Genomic DNA, 20,015 nt, shown 5'->3' with positions numbered 1-20,015 from the left:
AATTATGTACCAGAGTAATGAGAAAATAGGCAATTATCACGTTATATCTCGACAGCGTCATCTATATTATTTTTGGGGAACGTAGCCTGGAAATATCCTCATTATGCTTTATAAGTATTTTCAAAGTCAGTCTGATCTCGTTGATTCGATTCAGTATTTTTCCTTTATTAACTTTATACTTGAACAATACGGCCAGGCGCGCACTACGAGTTTTTCGCCGCGCGGCAGAAAAGAGCAGCGGCATACCTAATATCGCACTGTAATACTGCGCCGCTGCGGCGGCTTTGCCGTCAAGTGCGCGCAATACAATTTAAAACTGTTTGATACAGAATTACAGTGCGACATTATGCCGCGGCGAAAAACACGTACGCACTACGTGTTTTAAAAGTATTTTCAAAGTCAGTCTGATCTCGTTGATTCGATTCGTAGTGCGCACCTGGCCTACCTATTCAGGTGCCACTTACCGATCAAGATTTCCGTACGCACGCGAATATTTATAAGTACTTATAATATGTCTTTTAATTATTTAGAATGATTTAGGTACATTCTGCCTCTCTCTACTCGTAATCAATCAATATCACTAATGTTAACGCAAAAATATCCTAGTCTTTTAGCTTTTTGCAAATATCTAGTTAGAACTTATGTATGTCGCCAACTTTCGAGAGATACTAGGGACCTCGACCATGGGAGTATTGAAAAACATATACATAAATTATACCTACCTACTTATTCACCTCTTCTATTGCTTATCATCGTGAAAGGTACACGACGCGTTGAAATTAACTGAAATGAACTAAAAAACATTATCTTTTTCTTATATCGTGTGGGTTGTGAGATAGAGTACTAACCTCATCACCCCTGGTGTCAGGGTTACTATTGAGCCAACAAAGGCCCAAGGTAAAAACATTTATATCCATGTCACTCAGCCTGTGTCCACCAACTGCTGGGTATAGGCCTCCTCTAAACATACAACAACATTAAACAAACAACAACACAACAAAAAACATTAAAACACACAACATTGAAACATTATATATATCTGAGTTTAATTAGCATTGTACATAATGATATATAGCTTCGTATGACGTAGGTACTATACTTAATAGATTTATTGAAGTATCAAAGTTAGCAATTACGAGTACACGGTGCAACGCAGTCTGTGGCTGAGGGCGGCGTTATAAAAAGGCTAGGGCGGCGAGGAAATAGCCCTAGAAGCTGCTTGAACTGCGACGCTCACGCTCGCTGCCACTCGGTACAACTACTACCACTTACGACACGCAAACTTGTGACTTGTGACCGTAAAGTACCCGTACACGTGTGATCTTCTCGTTATATATTGTAGGTAAGTAGGTATTTTAATGTTAATGTGCCATTTGTTATGATTTTTCAAATAATATAATTGATTGCGTGTGTCTGTTTAAATTGAGAATGTTATTCTGTGCGTGATTATATGATTAGAATGCTTTAATTGAAGAAATTAGGTACCCATCTAAGGTCAATTATTTAGGTGTTTCTGGTAGGTACCCCGAAGTACCTAATTATCAGAATTAGCAGAAAACAATTTGGCAATTCAGCTACGATCACTTAAAAAAGTAAGTTTCTCTATTTTTATGGTAACATCCATTACACACTTTACTTACAATTTTCCAACGTTATCTTGTTTCTCTTTTTTAAATTCGCTTTTAACGCTGTCGGGTTTTTGATTTCTGGTTTATTTTATGGTAAATCATTGTTGTGTTTAAATTATGATTGTATTAATAACTTAACATAAGTTAACTTGTGTTTCAGTCTTAGTCCCTAATCCCTATCTAGTAACACTATTTTTATGAAGCATATAGTCTATGAACGTTAGAGTTACAGTTTAGCTAAAGATCCTATTTATACAACTGTGGGTTAACATTTAGGTTTAGGTTAATATTTACTTTTAGGTTGTGCTATATTTTACCGTAGCTTCTGACTGAAAAATAGTCTAGAAAATATCACCTTCATTTTGAAAGGCCTATCCACTGAAATGCAGTGCCATATTGAGTGAAATATGGTGTGTAAAATAAAAAAAATATATTATAATTATGTGACACCGTAGCTATGTATGAGTAAATGGCGCCCAGCGTGGGGCAGCATCGTGTCACAAAGTGTTCGACGGAGGAGGATTTAAAGATTGGCGGGCTACAGTAGCAAATATTTTTCTCATCTCGTCATAACAACACATAAGCTCACGACTATATCCCAATTAGGGTAGTCAGAGGTACATTCATCATAAGAAGAACTAACGCCCACGCCTCACCGAGCTTCTCATCTCTATACCACCATTTTGTATTTTATGACCGCCATTATGAATTTCTGAAACAAAAACTTAGCCTATAACCAACGGACGGTTAAGACGAATCTATCCTCAGTCATAAAAATCCATCTAGGTGTTGAAATGTTTCGAGGGAAAGATAAATCCACACATATAAATAGTACGTGCGAAACACATAATCCGGGCAGTCTGGTGAAAAAAACCAAGAACGTTCTCCGTACGTACGCAAGTGTCCTTTTAAATTCGTAATGGTATTGTTTAACTTTATTGTACAGATTAATAAAACAAAAAAGGCAAGATGTAAAAAAAGGTTGGCTTATCTCTAAAACAGATCTCGTCCAGGCAACCCTGTATGGCGTAAGTGGCGATTTTACGTGGAAAGGCACAGAATTTACAAATTAGTAAATAAACTTACCTACTTACTTATTTCACATATAAGAAATACTATATACTTATCTACTTAAATAATACATAAATATAATTATAATAAATAGTCGTCTTGAGTCGCACTCTTTAATTGAGACTCAATTCAGAAGATAAACTTATTAAAAAGACATCTAAACAGCCACGAAGCTACAGAAGTAAATTAAAATAAGCTCAATAAAAAAACATGATATTGGGAGATTATTTCGAGTCGGAGAGAGAATTATTTTATCATTTATATCATCCTTCAAGGGATAAATTTACTTGGGACATGTTCAGAAAAATAATGTAAATTTGAAAATAATATTAATGACAATAATAGTGAAGGGCCATGCTGCTTATCATCGCATGTCACCGGTCATGTTTTGTGTAAAAGTGGATATGTAGGCGGGATGAGAATGTAACGTTAAGTTAGTGCTGTACATTCTTGGTCATATGTCTCTAACCTTAAGACTCCAAAAGAGTGAAAAACATTGTGGCTCTAACTACCTTACAGATAACATACGTGAGTTTATGTATCAGCTTGCGGTGGGACGTAATGTTAAAGCCGAATAAAAACATCTCGAGGCATGAGCGGCGCACGCCCTGTGTTGCATACCACTTCATATTCGTGGCGAGGCATTTGCTATGCATGTATAACAACATATAGTAAGGCGTGCTGCGTTACGGCGTTTACTTAAATTAAAAATGCTTGGAGGTGGGTTACATTTCTAGTAAGTATTAAATCAATATTGGTTCATTAGTTTATCAAAATTGTTTAGTAAACACTTTAAAAAAATCCGTAATTTTAGTGTGCCGCGCAATGATAAACAGACATCTGGATACAATATGTTATATTATAACGTCATCGCCAATTTGAAAGCTCTTATGTGTCGCCCTCGCCATATTTCTTTCTTGTCAGGATCGAATAGTATTTTGTTCCTAAAACATTCAGTACAAACTCTTATGTACGTAAGTAAATATGAATTATCTTTATCACACAAGTCATATAAAAAAAATCAAGCAGAAGTATTTTTTTATTTCTGTAAAATTGACCCAATTGCACATAATAGATTTTAAATTGGCAACGACGAGTATCGAATTAGAGCCTATCATAACAACGACCTGGGATAGACGTTTAGGAATCGCCGTCGCCGGACACGGCTTGGACGCGATGATGATGATGAGTATATAATATACTAGATACAGTGAGAATTTTGTCAGGTGGATTGGTAATCTAGCTCTAAATAAAACACTTCAGAGGGCTACTTTATAAGTAATTGGAGGTAAGTATATAGTATCTGTATAATCTGTATATGATATAAAAGACATGTAGTATGTTCACTAGTCGTAATAACTAGGAATAAATTTCCTCTGCCGACCTTTCAAACAGCTCCTATAATGGTATAGGTAGGTACATGGGTACCCATTCTTACAATAGTCGATTGACGATACGCATTAGGCACTCATATCGAGTTAATTATATCGGTCATTGGAATCTCATCCTTAATTTAAAAACAGGAATATCCTTCCACGTTTTCTGCGCGTGTAATCAAGGAAAGTCACTAAACAGTCGTTTGCATTTGCCTATTAATTTATGGCAATATTTAAACTTTTAATTAAGTTTTTATTTTATACGAAAATTTACTTGTTACTGTTCGTTAGAATTTGGACAATAAGATTTTTGTAACTGTCACAGAACAAAGAAACAAAAGGAATCCTTAAAAAGGCACAGGAAAAACAAGTATTAAAGGGTTTGGGTAAATAATGTAAAATTAGTAAAATAACAAATAATGTAAAAAAAACCTTTACATGTTATTTTTAACATATAAAATTAAAGCTGTTATTAAAGCTCGATAATAATATATACACTGTGACTGTTGTTGTACAAAGATAGATTTATGCAAAGTCGAGCTTAGTTGACTTAGGTAGGGAGTTCCGGAGGATTGGTGTTTCCACAATTTCTGCATGGAAAAATATTTAAAAGATAGTTCTAATTTACAAATATTTAAAAGATAATTTACAATGCATCAAAATTTGTTATTTAACTGTGTAGTGTATCGTAACCCGTGAGTCCTTTTGTGATATGCAATAAAATTATTGAATTTGAAAGTCATATTATCATAGAGAGGGATTATATATCCAGCATTTCAAAGCAGGTTAATATTATTTTATACATAAATAGCTAGAGAAAAGAAAGGAGCATCGTATACCTATATAAACAATCTAACTTTGTTACATTACAAATATATTACGTTACTTTAAATGAAATAGATTCCTTGTAAACGTAACACGGTAGTTTGATCGCTTCAATTTTAGGAAAGTTCTCAAAACAAGGCCACACGTGGTTGTTTGTAAGTCACGGGTTTATTCCCGGCGTTATCCTTGGTAAAGTAGCACAGTAAGTAGCTTGTCATCCCCCTCTCAATAAGGCCACAGAGGATCAGTTTTTGACACCGCGTCGTTGTTTGCGACTTAACACTGTCACGCTCCTATGTCACTATAATACCAAATATCGGGTTATTGAAACACAATTAGCCTCCTTTGAGGTCAGGGGACGATTTCTGGGAAAATACGTTTAAGTACCATATACAAAAAATGGAATAATATAAACACTTTAGTTACGAACATGGGACAAAAATAAATACTTTGAAAGAAACATGTTTCAGAGGATGTCTTAAAAATCGTCTTATGGGATCACCTTGAGTAAACAGACACCATAAATACTGAAAGGACCGCTGTTTTTTTTAAAGCAAATGGTTAATATGTAATACCTACACCAATATGAATCACGGGTGTGATTTTTAATGCATTAAAAAATTGGCTAATTGCTGAGTACTATTTTCTAGAAAAAAAGCAATCCAATAAATATTCAGTCTCAACACTTTTCTAGTTACGTTATATTTGACGCGCTGATCTAAAATCCAAGAACCTTCAGCAAGACACTTTTAAGATTTCAGCGTCAGGTGTTAAGAAACAGTGCAAAAAAGCCGGACAAGTACGAATCTCACTCGCGCACCAAGGATTCCGTACAAATTGCCACCTGGTCATTATCACACCCTGAATTCACCCACCCATACCCACTTGGCCAGAATGCTCATCAAAATAAATCAAACTAACTCAAATTCGGGGTTCCTATGACCTTCCTGATCATCGTCAGACCCTGAAATACCAACTATCAAACCTGCATAGAAATCGGACCATCCGTTCTGGAGCTACGATACATAAATAAAGGGATGCAACTTATAACACCTGTCTCTGCGTTGCGTCCTCGGGGGTTAACAAAATAATAATAATAATAATGAATTTAAAAAAAGTATATATTGTACCCCTGGTACTCTCCACCACGGGGGTGATTCCCAAACACCTACACCACAGTCTGAAAATGCTAGGCCTCCCTGCCAACACGTATGTCATCATGCAGAAAGCAGCCATCCTTAACACCTGTTGGATAGTACGCAAATTCCTATCCTCCGACATTGACATCATGACTGAACGCACAGATACGTAATTATTATACCCTCCTTCCAGTGGCACTTGGTCTGTGACCCGTGTCTCTGGTAAATACCCTCCGAAAGAGGAGATAAACTATAGTTTAAAAAACAATAATAATGATTTATTTATTTCAAGAAATATGTCAACAAAGAACACACACACTACTAAGATAATTTAATGAAGGCTTTGACTTTGCCGTTAAAAATCTCGTTCAAACCAATTTTCTGTGGAAGTTTGCATGGTTTTAGAAGCCTCAATATCATATTTGAAGACTTATCCAGAGAAAGAAAATCTTAATGCGGTCCACAGAATACAACTATGTATTTACTAAGCAACAACTGAATCATAGTGGGCCCAGATACCTATTATCAAATTAGGAAAGGGAAACTCGCCCCTGGGCCCAGTTTAAGACTGTACCTAAGTCGTTTCAAGTTTTGTTGTATAGTTTTTATAGTTTCGGAAAAAAATGGTGGATGGAATGGATTTATTAATAAAAAAAGGTACTTACACCAACAGCTTATATAATAAAACATTAAATAAAAGCGGTTTTAAAGCGGCGGTTTTTGCTATTTGGCTACGTAATCCTAAAAAATAACCTAGTTGAGATGTTGAGAATCACTTTATAGTTCTTTAGACTTTCCCAACTTTCGTAACCACACCATACAGAACACAAGTAAGTATTTTTAAACTGCGATGGACGTCAGTTGCTTGTAGGTATTAATACATAATAAACGAGTACGTTTTACGTAGGGAACTAAAAATTTAAAGTACCAGTTGGCCCGAATTTTAGTAGGATGGTTCATCATATATGCATATTAGTAATAAAAACTTTTTATGAAACACAAAAAAGAGAATCATATTTTTCGAGCGCGCAAAATACGTCAGGTTTTTCATCCGTCCGGTAGGTACCTGGATTACTGCAGACACCTTCTAATTTTATTTTAAGTTACGGATTTAAAGGGACGGATGATTGTCAACAAGTTAATTTTAAAATGAATGAATAACCCATGCGAATAAAATAGACTGGTATGCATTCCGTTTGACGTGCTGTCTACTTAATTCTGTCCGATGTAAAATTTTTAGACGGTTGTTTTAGATTTCTGCTCAAAATTGACGTGTATTCCATAAATTGTATGCCTGCCGATTACCCGTCCCTTTCTTTTTCAACGAATAAGAAAATGACAGGTATAACTTAAAATAAAATTAGATGGCGTCTGCAGGAATTAACATGTATAAGTACCTAAATTTTGTTTTTTTAAGATTTTCTTCAACAACTAATTTTCCGCAGGTGATGCATGAAGGATGATGTCCAGCTCAGTACCCCTTCTTCTACTGACCCTCTCATCGGCGTTATCTACACTTTCTGCACCTTACGATGGATACACAGTAAGTAAAAAATAGCTTATAATCTCACATTTCTTAACATGACATGTGATATGATTATCTCATGGAGTCACAGGTTGTCTGAAGGTAACTCGGAAATTCGATATCGTTTTATGAACTTGAGCTATTGACGTTAATGTATGTTTTTCGATCCTCTGATCTTGGTCTAGTCTAGTCGTCATGTTTATTAGAGACGTCAGAATTTAAAGGTGACCGTGATGACCGTTCCACCTACGAACACCTTTTTATCTCCACCAGGGCATTTTCTGGCTATTGAAATAATTAATCACAAGAGTAGCAAATTATTGTTTCTATAGTGAGTATAATAATAAAAATACAGTATTTATTTGTATACTAATACAATTCGTCACATATACAATTTAACAATAAAATTATTAAAGAAAACTTAGTCCATAAATAACCCGCCCCTGACCGTTCCCGGTGGTGCCCATAACGCTCGCCGCATTGCCGCGCTGAATAGCAATGGTCAACCTTTGCTCCAAGAACGAACCGGAGCGAGAGTCATCCGTATAATAAAAATTAAAGTTTAAAAACTAAAACCCGACTACGGAAAAAATGTTGACTGAGTGACTGTTTGTTGTTGTGTATTGTTGTTTATATTTGAAATGTGCGAAATAAGCCCTTTCATTTGATACCAAATACAAGAAAGATATCTTTCGAAAAAAGCATTTTTTTCGTCCTTAGTTTATGTCCTCCAGCGGGCGCCACTAATATAACATGACGTCACGTATCTTATAACCGTCCGACAATCAAAACGCTTCTATTGATACCTCATATGTTACATTACGATGGTTTAGAAGTTAGGTTGGAACAGACGTTCATACGCACATATATACGAAGTGGTCAAACACATAACCCTCCTTTTTGCATCCCCGCAGTAGGGTAAAAATAAACTGGGTTGTTATCATGAAACGTCAATTTGTTAGAATGGTGATAGTCATTTTGTCTAAGTAAGTTTAATTGGTATTGTATTGTTACTAAGCACCCTCTAATAGGTACTTAATATATTTTTGCTTGTCCTTCTTTCTATATCTCCTACAACTAACCTACTAAGAGATATTATGAGAATATTCAATGAGAGATTTTTAGGGTACGTTCCTAAAAATAATAATAACAGCAAAAAATCAATATAGATTCTGATGGCGCTGTACAGTTTTAGATAACAGATATATGCATCTGTCATCTTCGTTTTTGGGTATAAATGATGACCCTTTTTATTACACCCAGGCACAGTTAATTACATCTTCCACGTATTATTGTATTATTCTGATCAAAATTTAATGAGAAGCAATATATACCTATATTAGCGACATTATTCTATACCTACATAATGTGATCAAAGTATCAAGCAACAAATATTTTTATACAGGGTGTCCCAGAATGCTATGGCTTTTTAACAAATTACATGAATGTTACTATATGAGATTAAATGGGCAAGTTTTTACACTAATTTGCTCAACATCGCTCATACATTTTTTATACCACAGCAGGTCAAACTTAGCAAAAAAAATTGATGCCGAATTTTTTTTAAAAACAAATTGCTAAATAAGTTAATATTTTATAAAACTGCATGCAAATTATCATGAAGCAATCATTCACAAATAATATGAGACAAAATGAAACTCAATTGATGTTAAACATGTCTTTTGGGAGACAAAAATGTACAAAAAAACAGGCTTTTTTAGGTTTTTAGAAAAAAATACATTTTGTAAAGGCTATGTATTTAAAAAAAAAACATTTAGCACATCTTATAGGACATTAGCCCCGCTATCTCCCATAGCAATTTGATTTACTCATTCTGGGACACCCTGTATATGCTTCTGCCATTACATTGTATTATACTATTATATAGCTGGATTTTGGAATAATTTTGTACCCGAGAAATGAGAGTAGAGTAATGAGAAAATAGCTAATTATCACGTTTAAAACTGAACAACGCCTATCGTATATTGTTTTCGGTGAATGTAGCCTGAAAAGACCCTCATTTTGATTGATGTATTAAAAAAAACATATTTTTCTTGATTACTTAGTTAAAAATGACTTCCTATTTCACGTAAACAACAATATGTAATTAGATACTAGGCATTGTAATAACCTCCACGCAATATTCTGGATGCAATTTTCTTTCCGACGCCATACAAACTGCTTTCTCCTATGGGATATTAAAGATGGCGGAAATTACCTCGAGTCGTTGCCGTCTATTGAAACAAAACAAAACACGAACACTTTTGCCGTTCAAATAATGCTTAGCTAATTTACTATCTAAATACTTACAATAAAACCGGCGAGCGTTCATGAAGTTTTTGATGAGAGTGGAAGAAGCGAAGAAAAGTATCGGCGTCCGAAGGACGTAATATACGATCCCGACGACCCGATTACTCTAGCCATAGAGGCAGCCAATCAGCTCGTGACACCAAACACTTCAGGACCCCGATACCGACCCCGCCGGCGTGGTCGACGATTTCCCTCATTCAGCGCTTATCGCTATCGACCCACCAGGGTCGATTAATTCTTTCAAATATTTTTCCTCTCAGACGACGCCCTGAGCCGAGTTTCGCGCCCAACTGGGCACCCTCAGGCCTGTTGTCTTAAACGTTGTACCGGGTGAGAGCCTTCAGCGCTCCCCATTTGTCCGGCCAAGTAGTTAATGCCATCTGCGGCAAATCTACAATAAGTCACGTCAAAAAAAAGGAAGAAGCGAAAGTGTGTCAGGATCGTAGTAAGTGGAATTCCGTAGTTTCTGCCTAGGACTTTTTGGCGGGAACGAGAACGGGACAGTTGCTGTCTGCATTGAATAATCTAAATAATTAATACGAAATGGTGTTTTGTGGTTAATGATCGCATTAACTTAGCCGGAAAACATTCTCGACATTGTTTATATCGGAATATTTAATAATAAAGTTCCCTTTGCCTTACCATTCGGGGAAAACCAAAACAAAAAGGTCTCTGCCTACTCCAACGGGAAATACGCGTGATTTTATGTATTGTGTATACATACCTTTTTGGTCTTATCAATTTGCTATCCGCGAGGAACTATAATTGGCTTTCTGTATTTACTATAAGATGCTACTATGTTAATTATAGCTGTTGTTTCTCCGAATATTAAATAAATAAAAAAATAAGTAAATAAAAGTATGTATACAAAAAATCTCCCTATCCATCCATAGGGAAGGCCCGTGCCCCTGCAGTGGGGACGTTAGTGGGCTGGTGATGATGATACAAAAAATAGTCCTCTAGTACCGGAGGAGGAGTGGAAACGCGCCCAGTTTTAACACTGGCATTGAATTTATTTTATGAATTCGTCATTTACGAGGTATAGAGACACACCTTTAACGGTTTTTGGAAGTTGCTTTTCTCTGAAAAGCGAACTCGATCCTTATAAATTGGCATTACATAGGTATTACGTATGAGACTGTTTACAAATAATACGCATTGCTGCGTTTGTACAATTTCCTGTAAAACACGTCGATTCTATGAATAGGCATATTGTCTTGCGTAACGTGGGTTTTAGCTACAGAAAGGGCCGCCTACATTAGTTTACCTCATTTGATTTCGGAATCGGATATTATAATTTACTAATACATGTTATGTATCTAGATTTTTTTTCCTGTATTTGCTATTTCTTCAAAGCAGCCTTTGCTTTGCCAGACCTAATACCACATAGGTACATCTGTATGTAAGTGTCTATTAGCCGTAAAACACGTCTACCATCCCACAGCGTACTCGTAGCAGCGTAGTAGAAGTGACCCTGCAGTGGCAGGTATATAGGCTGTCTATGTTATGTTTTTTATGCCAGTCATTGTGTAGGGTACACTAACACCCTCAGTGGTTTAACAGCCTCCGTGGTCTGGTGGTTAGAGCGTTAGGTTCACGATCTATAGGTCCGGGTTCGATTCCCGATGGGGACATTGTCGAAATCACTTTGTGAGACTGTTCTTTGTTTGGTAAGGACTTTTCAGGCTTGAATCACCTGATTGTCCGAAAAAGTAAGATGATTGCGTGCTTCGGAGGGCACGTTAAGCCGTTGGTCCCGGCTATTAGCCGTAAAAACACCTCCACCAACCCGCAGTGGAGCAGCGTGGTGGAGTATGCTCCATACCCCCTCCGGTTGATTGAGGGGAGGCCTGTGCCCAGCAGTGGGACGTATGTAGGCTGTATATGTAAGAGACATATTTTAAGGGCACTTAACCAGAGCTACATAGTTTGACATCTTGTTGCTCTTTATTAATTTTACGTAGATTGCATTTACAAGAAAAGAGCTTCCTCGAGTGACGTAATATAGTTAGCTACATCATCAATACGAAGTATGAAAGGAAGTCTGTCCTGTTTATATTCAGGCTAATGTAGAGAACCGAAAGATGTAAATACTGTATCTAGGCCATATAATAAAGAGTAATACTACATACTCGTATAGAATGGACACTCTCCGCCCCCCACTAATTCGTATGGGTGCCAAACTAGATGTACCCCACCCCCTCGCTGGGTCCTTTTTACTCTAAATGGTCGTAAGTCGTTAAGGAGTAAAGGAGCGCGCAGGTACTGGCTGTCTCGCTCTTACTTACGCGGTAAGTAGACAACACGGTAAGAACAAGATTTTTGTACGGAGTGTTCGGACTGTGTCTAGTCTAGTCTGTCTGCAGAAACATCAAACGTAAGTTGTAAATCCTTTTACTATGATTACGAATGGATTCAAAAAGAAATGTATGTTATGCCACGGACAGGGAGAAGGAAAAATAGAGGTCACTCAAAATAGGTTTTCTTAAAAAGGAACTTGCAATTTTATGTAAGTATGATTATAAGTTCATAGAACTAAGCTTTCCTCCCCCCCTCCCGAACCGTTGTTCAACCCTTTGTCCCATTATCCTTTCCTCCTAATAGGTCTTATTAGCTTTGTATCGTGTTAATTTTATGAGACAGATGCGTAGGTAACTTAATCTAATTTCACCCACTACTTATATGGCATTATAACCAAACACCATCCATCGTCAGGATATCTCGACAACGTATTTTCTGCTCCACTTTCTTAGCTCATCGTAATAAACAAACTTCTGTGTTGTAGGTAGCGACTGATGGTCAGTGGCTTATATGTGTATTAGATTAGGTAGGTAGTTACATAGTTAGATTCTAACGGACACATTACTGAAATCGGTGAATTAACGTGCTTTATACGTACGGTCACGAGTACTAATATGTATACATTTTGACACCATGTCACATTAACTTTTTTGACGAATTAAACCGTAACTCTCGCTAAATGTCAAATATAATAGAGAGACAGGGTTCTAAAGTGGGTACATGATATTAGTCATGACTGCGCACTTGGAGTATGCTCCATGTGCCCTCCGGTTGATTGAGGAGAGGCCTGTGCCCAGTAGTAGGACGTATATAGGCTGGTTATGTATACGTACTCACAGTACTAGTATTCCTTAGTAGATTTGCGTATTAATAAAAAAAATATCTTCTAAATGGGTTTTTTTATTTGTAAAGTTAAAGCTAAATTTTACAAATAAAAAAAAAACTGTTTCAGAATTTGACTTTTATTAAGCTTTTTGTATTATAAAACAAATTCTACTTTGTGATCATGATTAAAAATTTAATATTCTTTTAGCTCCAGTGTTTGTTAAAAATGTTTAGGTTTTAGTGTTCCGTGTTTTGAAATAATGTTTGAAATTAAATTGCATGTTTGACGTTGTTTGAGGATAAAATACATTATAAGTACTTAAAAAAATATTAACAGAATTAAATGGTCTTCATAAAAATATTTTCCTCGTAGGTTGTGTTTGTACAATTAAATGTAGAAATAATAATATAGTCTAGAAGGGTAGTAAAGAATGACATTGAACCGACGTTTGCGCCGAAGCCCCGACATAGACAGGGGAAATATGCCGAATTGTCCGGACTTGCACCAATGAGTTATTAATTTATCTTGCAGTTAAAGTGCAGTTTTCACTATCACAGTTGTATCGACCATATAAACAACGATACGGCTCACCACCTATGTTAGTCTAACAAAAAGTTAGGTGAAGTGTGGGCACTTAGTTCATCTTGCGATGCATGTACAATCAAAGAGTAAAAGTGCAGTCACCGAGCCCAGTGAATTATTTGTAACCAGTGGTGGTATGAATCATTAGTTGTCATAATTATAAAATTTATGTTTTTGTCTTAAGTGCAACCAGTTAATTTAATACTTTGCAAGATACTGATTGGACTTTTGCACCTTATCGTACCTCTGACTACCCCCAATTGAGATATGGTCGTGAGCTTATGTTATGTTATGTGAATTGGTATACAGCGTGTCACGTAGAAAACTGGGCGCCAACGCGGTGCGGTTATATGCAAACTCTTACTTTCCTGGAACCTTCTCGGTTTAATGTTGATAACGGTATTCCAGCAAGTGGTGGTGCCACAGAAGCGAGCTGCGTTGATGCTGGATCGTCTGCTGATGGCTCTGCAGAAGGCCCTGCACGAGGACGGGGAGCGGCCAGAGCGCGACGGGCCCCGCGCCGCGCCGCTGCGCATCGCCGGCCTTGATGATGTTGGCAATGACATGGTTAGTATAAGTATTGTCGATGCTAATTACAGTACACACTATACGTCATTTTCTTACCCATCATTCCACTAGCATTATCCCGTTTGCACAGGGTCCGCTTACCTAACCTGACGATTTGACAGGTCCGGTTTTTTACAGAAGCGACTGCCAATCTGACCTTCCAACCCGTGAAGGGAAAACCTGCCCAATACTGGATTAGGTGACATACTTCCGAATAAGCATTTCTCGGGAATGTGGGTTTCCTCACGATGTTCTTCTTCACCGCTGAGCATGTGATAAATGATAATAATTTATGATACAAATATAAATTCGAAAACAAACGTCATTTTCTTTTCGTCATTTCCTTACCCACTGAAAAGAAAGGGGCGGGTAATCGACAGGTATAAAATTTATGGAACACACGTCAATATTAAGTAGGCAGAAATTTAAACAACCCTCTCAAAATTTACTTTGCCCAATAACCCAAGAGAATCAAGTCTAAAGGGTAAATGCAACCCGTTAGACGTGGGCTTCCTATTACATTCGCCTGAGTTATTCGTTCATTCACTCATTCATTTTAAAATTAACAGCTGTCATTTATCCATCCTTTTCCTTTTCGGTGGATAAGAAAATGACAGGTATAACTGAAAATAAAATTAGGAGGTGTCTGCAGGAATCAGGGCCACTGTTATTTCAATATTTCCATTACAGCATGACTATAGGCCTTACGACTACACACTTAAGCTTTATACCCACAGAACCGGGAAAATGGGACAAGAGGGCCGTCGCATTATATATATACTTACTTATTTACAAGCTTTCACTATATTCAGTCGGATATTTTTTATGTATTATGTCTATTTTTATTATACTATCGTGCTTTTGACCTCCAATACATATTGTTATAAACCTATTTCAAACGTTAGGTTACTCAAATCATTGGCAAGTTACACAGTTACAGCATTTTTGCTTACTCAGTTAAGTACCTCTAAATATACACCTACCTCTAGATAGGTCTTTTTTCAAGTTGGTTTAGTATAAACTGTGAAAAAAATAAAAACCTGTAAGTAACTATAATATTATGCAACCATGCTTCGCTTATAGGTAATAATACTATAGGTATTTGCGATACATAAATATGCAGTAAGTTCTTAACGTAGCAACTAGGATTATTCGAATGAACGGGATTTGCCACCGCATTGCTAATTCGACTGGATACGTTGTTTGCTAAACTAGGTTTCCGTGATTCATTAAATGGGAAATCACAAGAAACAGCGTGTGGATAGATTCTCTAAGATAATAGATTTATGGATTAGTCGGCTATGCTTTTAATTTAGAAAGAAACAGTTATTATTTATTTAGTTAAAAACGAAAATGTTGCCATAACAATAAATCAGACGGCGTATGAGCGTGGCTTTTAAATTGATGATGATGAAGCAACATCTGCCACGCTACTCTACCGCGCGTTGATGGAGCTATTTGATCTTTTTTTTTACTTTCTTGTTAGCAATTTGTATGAAGTAGGAAGTAGAGTAGTGTAGTCGGGCTGTGATCCGCAGATGGCTCTGTACAGCGAGGTCGGAGTACCCGCGCCTGCGCCCGCGCCCCGGGACTTCGTATACGAGCCCCACCCCGCGCCGCTACACATTGCTGCCCTAGACGACGATAAGGTCATTATTTCCATTTGCCATATCATTACTGAATAGGGTAGTTTCCAACTAGTCAAATCAGTTACTTTTTACTAAACCTCAAAACACGAAATTACTACGGAATTTGTATGAAAAAGCGATCTGTGACGTCATAGAAAAACGTGACAAAATGTCGCACTTATTATTACATTATTATTTATTGAAATTCATAAAGAAGTTAAATAAAAAAGAAAATGTTTATTCTTACCTTTATCATCATCAGAATTTCATAATTTATCTTTGACCTAGGAAACTACCCAATTAACATCAACATGCTTTAGTTTTATTGGTTGATTGACATATTAGAGAAATTAGTAATAATAGCTAGTCAATTATTGTGAAGAAAAAAAAATTTTTAACTCTTTTGATAAAGTAAATGGACTTAGCAAATGCTATCCGAATTAAATCTAATAAGTCACGTAAACATGTAGAATTCCTAGCTAAAATTTATGTCACGTTGATTCCTCATCAGCTCTTTTTTACAAATAAGAGCGCATATAAAAATATAATATTTACCAGGAAAACAGCTTTTAATATTAATACTAAGCTATTGACGAAAGTTGTATAGGTTGTTTCATAGCGAGCGTCACAAATAGCAAATAAGCTAACGTATAACTCTGGCTCGTGGCGAAATTGCACATAAATTGAATTATATTACGAAGATCAAAAGATTTTTGTAAGTTTTGATAAGAGTAGGTGTTTCTTATATTTAAGAATTTACATTTTTAGACGAAAACAATTTCTGAAAACTTTGCCCTACTTATATAAGAAAAATCTTCGGTAACATTAAGAAATATGGTATCGTAAAATATTTTCATACCAGCTTAAGCAATTTTACTTGTTTTTATCAAATCGTGTTTTGAATACTTTTCTCTTTGCTGTACGCAAAATAGTGATCAAGAAAATTTATATACTTAACACCACTTTACGTTTTAAGTAATTGCTGATGCCAACGTATTCGATTTACTTACATTTTGAAAGTCATAGGTATTTTTATATTAGTCACTAATTACAATTATATCAGTCATACGAACCCACAGGGGACTGAAGAAACTTGTTTTGAAAAAAGTAAAGTTGTAGGTAAGTCAATAAAGTTGGGTCAAAAAGAGTATCAACTTTTGTTGCACACTGGGGTAATTTAGATAAAATTTCGGGGCGGGAATTTCGTGATGTTCGAACGATTACGCGCTTAGTCAAATAGAAATTCGGCACGATGCGGAAGGGATGCGAGTACAACCGCTTCCCGCCAAAGAACGCCCGGGTGCTAATAATAGTGAAAACGTTTATTTCGAACTAACCACGACATGTATACTTATTTACACAATTTAACAAGATCATTTACATAACCTAAGAATAAAAAAATCAAGAATATAAATATACATGGATGCCGCAGTCAACCGAAAAAAGGGCAGAGTATAATATAATCGCTTTTATATACCCAAAAGGCAACATTGATTTTCAACCCTTGCATATGCTAAATAATAGCGCGTAGTATAAGTACATAAGTTGAGTTATTAATTACCTACTAAGTACAGTTACGCAATGTTTTGTTTGCAGATTGCGCCGAAGCGGCGCGGGCAGGGTGTCGGCAGAGCGGACGGTCGCGTGTTGCGTTGCTACTTCAACGCCATCACGTGCTTCTAACACCCGTTCACACACTTGTAACACACATACATATTGATAAACCACCCTGCTTTCAGGTATACAATATGCTAAATATTTTTTAATACAAATATCCTGGAATGTAAACAAACACTACCAGCAAAATTTGATTTGTCTATATTTATCTGGACAGTTTTAGTTTACATTTGATATGTATATGATATGCAACACTTTACCTACTGACTTGTAAATAGAGAGAAGAATTGAAAGCTTTTGGCTGCAGGGCCGTAAGCTAGGCACTTTGTAACATAAGGGAAGGGAAGACTATGACCAAGTAGGCAGCCAATTGAATGTGACTTTAGTGCCGCTTTAAAAAAATATATTTGGTGATTTTGGTGGATTTCGATCTAGTAAATTCCATCTTCTAATTCTAAGATTGTACGCGCCACCGGATCTGCTGCATAAGTTTTTTACTTAACAATAACGTTCAAGTATCATTATTTAATTGCAATACAATGATTCATAATTTAATTTATCGCCTAACTTATAATCATTCCCATTCTACCAATGAATGTGCCAATTTCTTAATCAAGTATTTTTAAGCCACATACATCTACTTTTAAAATTGTACCTTTTACTTGTCTTCTTTATTGTAAAGTTAAGGACTAATCTATATTAATAATAAAGTTTTGTTGCAATTAATGAAGTTTCATTTTATAAATATTTTAAGTAAGTATAATAACCTCATCAATCAGAAATCAGAAATCATTTATTCTATCTCGAGCTCCTCCTTCTATCCTGCTAATTATTATTAGCGTGCAAATGTCGAAAATTATTAGTAATAAGCCATTCGCGTAATTTAAAAGTCATAACTTTAGTGGGTCCGTTTTTAAATTTATCAGATTTTTCAATTTTCAAATAATCTATACTTATAATAAATCTGTAGAGAGGTCAATTCTGTACATTAAATATTTTTTCAAAATAACTATCAGGGGATGATAAGTGGTCGATACTGATGCCAAAAATGCAATCAGTAAAATTTTTGTCTGTCTGTCTGTCTGTCTGTCTGTCTGTCTGTCTGTATGTTCCTTATAGAAACAAAAACTACTGGACGGATTTTAATGAAACTTGGTACAATTATTCTTCACACTCTTGGACAGGTTATAGTATACTTTTCATCACGCTACAATCAATAGGAGCAGAGTAGTGAAGGGAAATCCTTTTGTATGAAAAATCTAAACCACTCAAGTTAGACGTTTGAAATTTGGCATGCAGGTACCTAAGATACCGTAGAGGTACACTAAGAAAGGAATTCCCGAAATTCCCACGGGAACGGGAATTAGCGGGAAAATACTTTTGTATGAAAAATGTAAACCATTCAAGTTAGACGTTTGAAATTTGTCATGCAGGTACCTTAGGTACCGAGGAGGTGCATTAAGACAGGAATTCCCGAAATTCCCACGAGAACGGGAATTAGCGGGAAAATCCTTTTGTATGAAAAATCTAAGCCACTCAAGTTAGACGTTTGAAATTTGTCATGCAGGTACCTTAGGTACCGTGGAGGTGCACTAAGAAAGGCATTCCCGAAATTCCCACGGGAACGGGAATTAACGGGAAAATCCTTTTGTATGAAAAATCTAAACCATTCAAGTTAGATGTTTGAAATTTGGCTCGCAGGTACCTTAGATACCGTAGAGGTGCACTAAGAAAGGAATTCCCGAAATTCTCATGGGAACGGGAATTAGCGGGAAAATCCTTTTGTATGAAAAATCTAAACCACTCAAGTTAGATGTTTGAAATTTGGCATGCAGGTACTTTAGTAAACTTAAAGCTTAGTTGCAACAGGATATTACAAAATTCCCACGGGAACGGTAGTTAGCGGGAAAAAAACATTTGTATGAAAAAAATCAAATCTAAATAAAAGGAGAAACTGACTGACTCAGTGACTGACATATCAACGCATAGCCTGAACGGCTAAACGTAGGCATTTGAAATTTGGAAGGGACATAGCTTAGGTACCGTAGAGGTACACTAAAAAAGGAATTCCCGGAATTCCCACGGGAACGGAAATTAGCGGGAAAATCCTTTTGTATGAAAAATCTAAACCGCTTAAGTTAGACGCTTGAAATTTGGCATGCAGGTACCTTAGTTAACTTAAAGCTTAGTTGCAACAGGTTATTGCAAAATTCCCACGGAAACGGGAGTTACCGGGAAAAAAACATTTGTATGAAAAAATCGAAACCGCGTAAGATAGATGTTTTCAATTCAATTAAATTATTTATTGCATTCCATGTAGTACAATGGGGTGTTACATAGGCATAGGAACTAAAACATGGACCCTGTAGGGCACAGCATAGTTGAAGGGAAGAGAGGAAGTGTGTATTAAAATTAAAACTCAATGAACAATCAATTAAAAAAAAATCAATTCAATCAATTAATTCAATCTAGCATGCATGCATACCTTAGTAAATATAAAGTTTATTTTTGGCTGTAATATTTTGAAAAATGGGAGTTATTAGGAAAAAAAATGTATGAAAAAATCTAAACTGCATAAGTATGCACTCCCACACACACAAAGATCTCTCTCTTATATAAC

General features: G+C 36.2%; 1 protein-coding gene across 1 annotated transcript; it reads left to right on the top strand.

Moving 5' to 3' along the window:
- The first annotated feature begins 1,214 nt into the window (after positions 1-1,214).
- Positions 1,215-18,076, top strand: LOC126372053 (uncharacterized). The gene is made up of 5 exons (XM_050017571.1): positions 1,215-1,342; positions 7,485-7,582; positions 13,992-14,150; positions 15,689-15,799; positions 17,375-18,076. The coding sequence occupies exons 2-5, from the start codon at positions 7,499-7,501 to the stop codon at positions 17,459-17,461; spliced, it is 441 nt and encodes a 146-aa protein (XP_049873528.1). The 5' UTR covers positions 1,215-1,342; positions 7,485-7,498; the 3' UTR covers positions 17,462-18,076.
- Positions 18,077-20,015: the final 1,939 nt, after the last annotated feature.

The sequence above is a fragment of the Pectinophora gossypiella genome, chromosome 13 (genome assembly GCF_024362695.1).
Source record: "Pectinophora gossypiella chromosome 13, ilPecGoss1.1, whole genome shotgun sequence".
Classification (NCBI taxonomy): domain Eukaryota; kingdom Metazoa; phylum Arthropoda; class Insecta; order Lepidoptera; family Gelechiidae; genus Pectinophora; species Pectinophora gossypiella.
Note: the sequence above shows the minus strand (reverse complement) of the source record. Positions and strands in the feature narration are given on the sequence as shown.

Bases quoted from the DNA above. Each gene is read 5' to 3' on its own strand.
- LOC126372053 (XM_050017571.1), top strand. From the start codon at position 7,499: ATGATGTCCAGCTCAGTACCCCTTCTTCTACTGACCCTCTCATCGGCG. The intron at 7,583-13,991 runs GTAAGTAAAAAA...ACGGTATTCCAG, and splicing joins CACCTTACGATGGATACACA to CAAGTGGTGGTGCCACAGAA. The intron at 14,151-15,688 runs GTTAGTATAAGT...TGTGATCCGCAG, and splicing joins ATGATGTTGGCAATGACATG to ATGGCTCTGTACAGCGAGGT.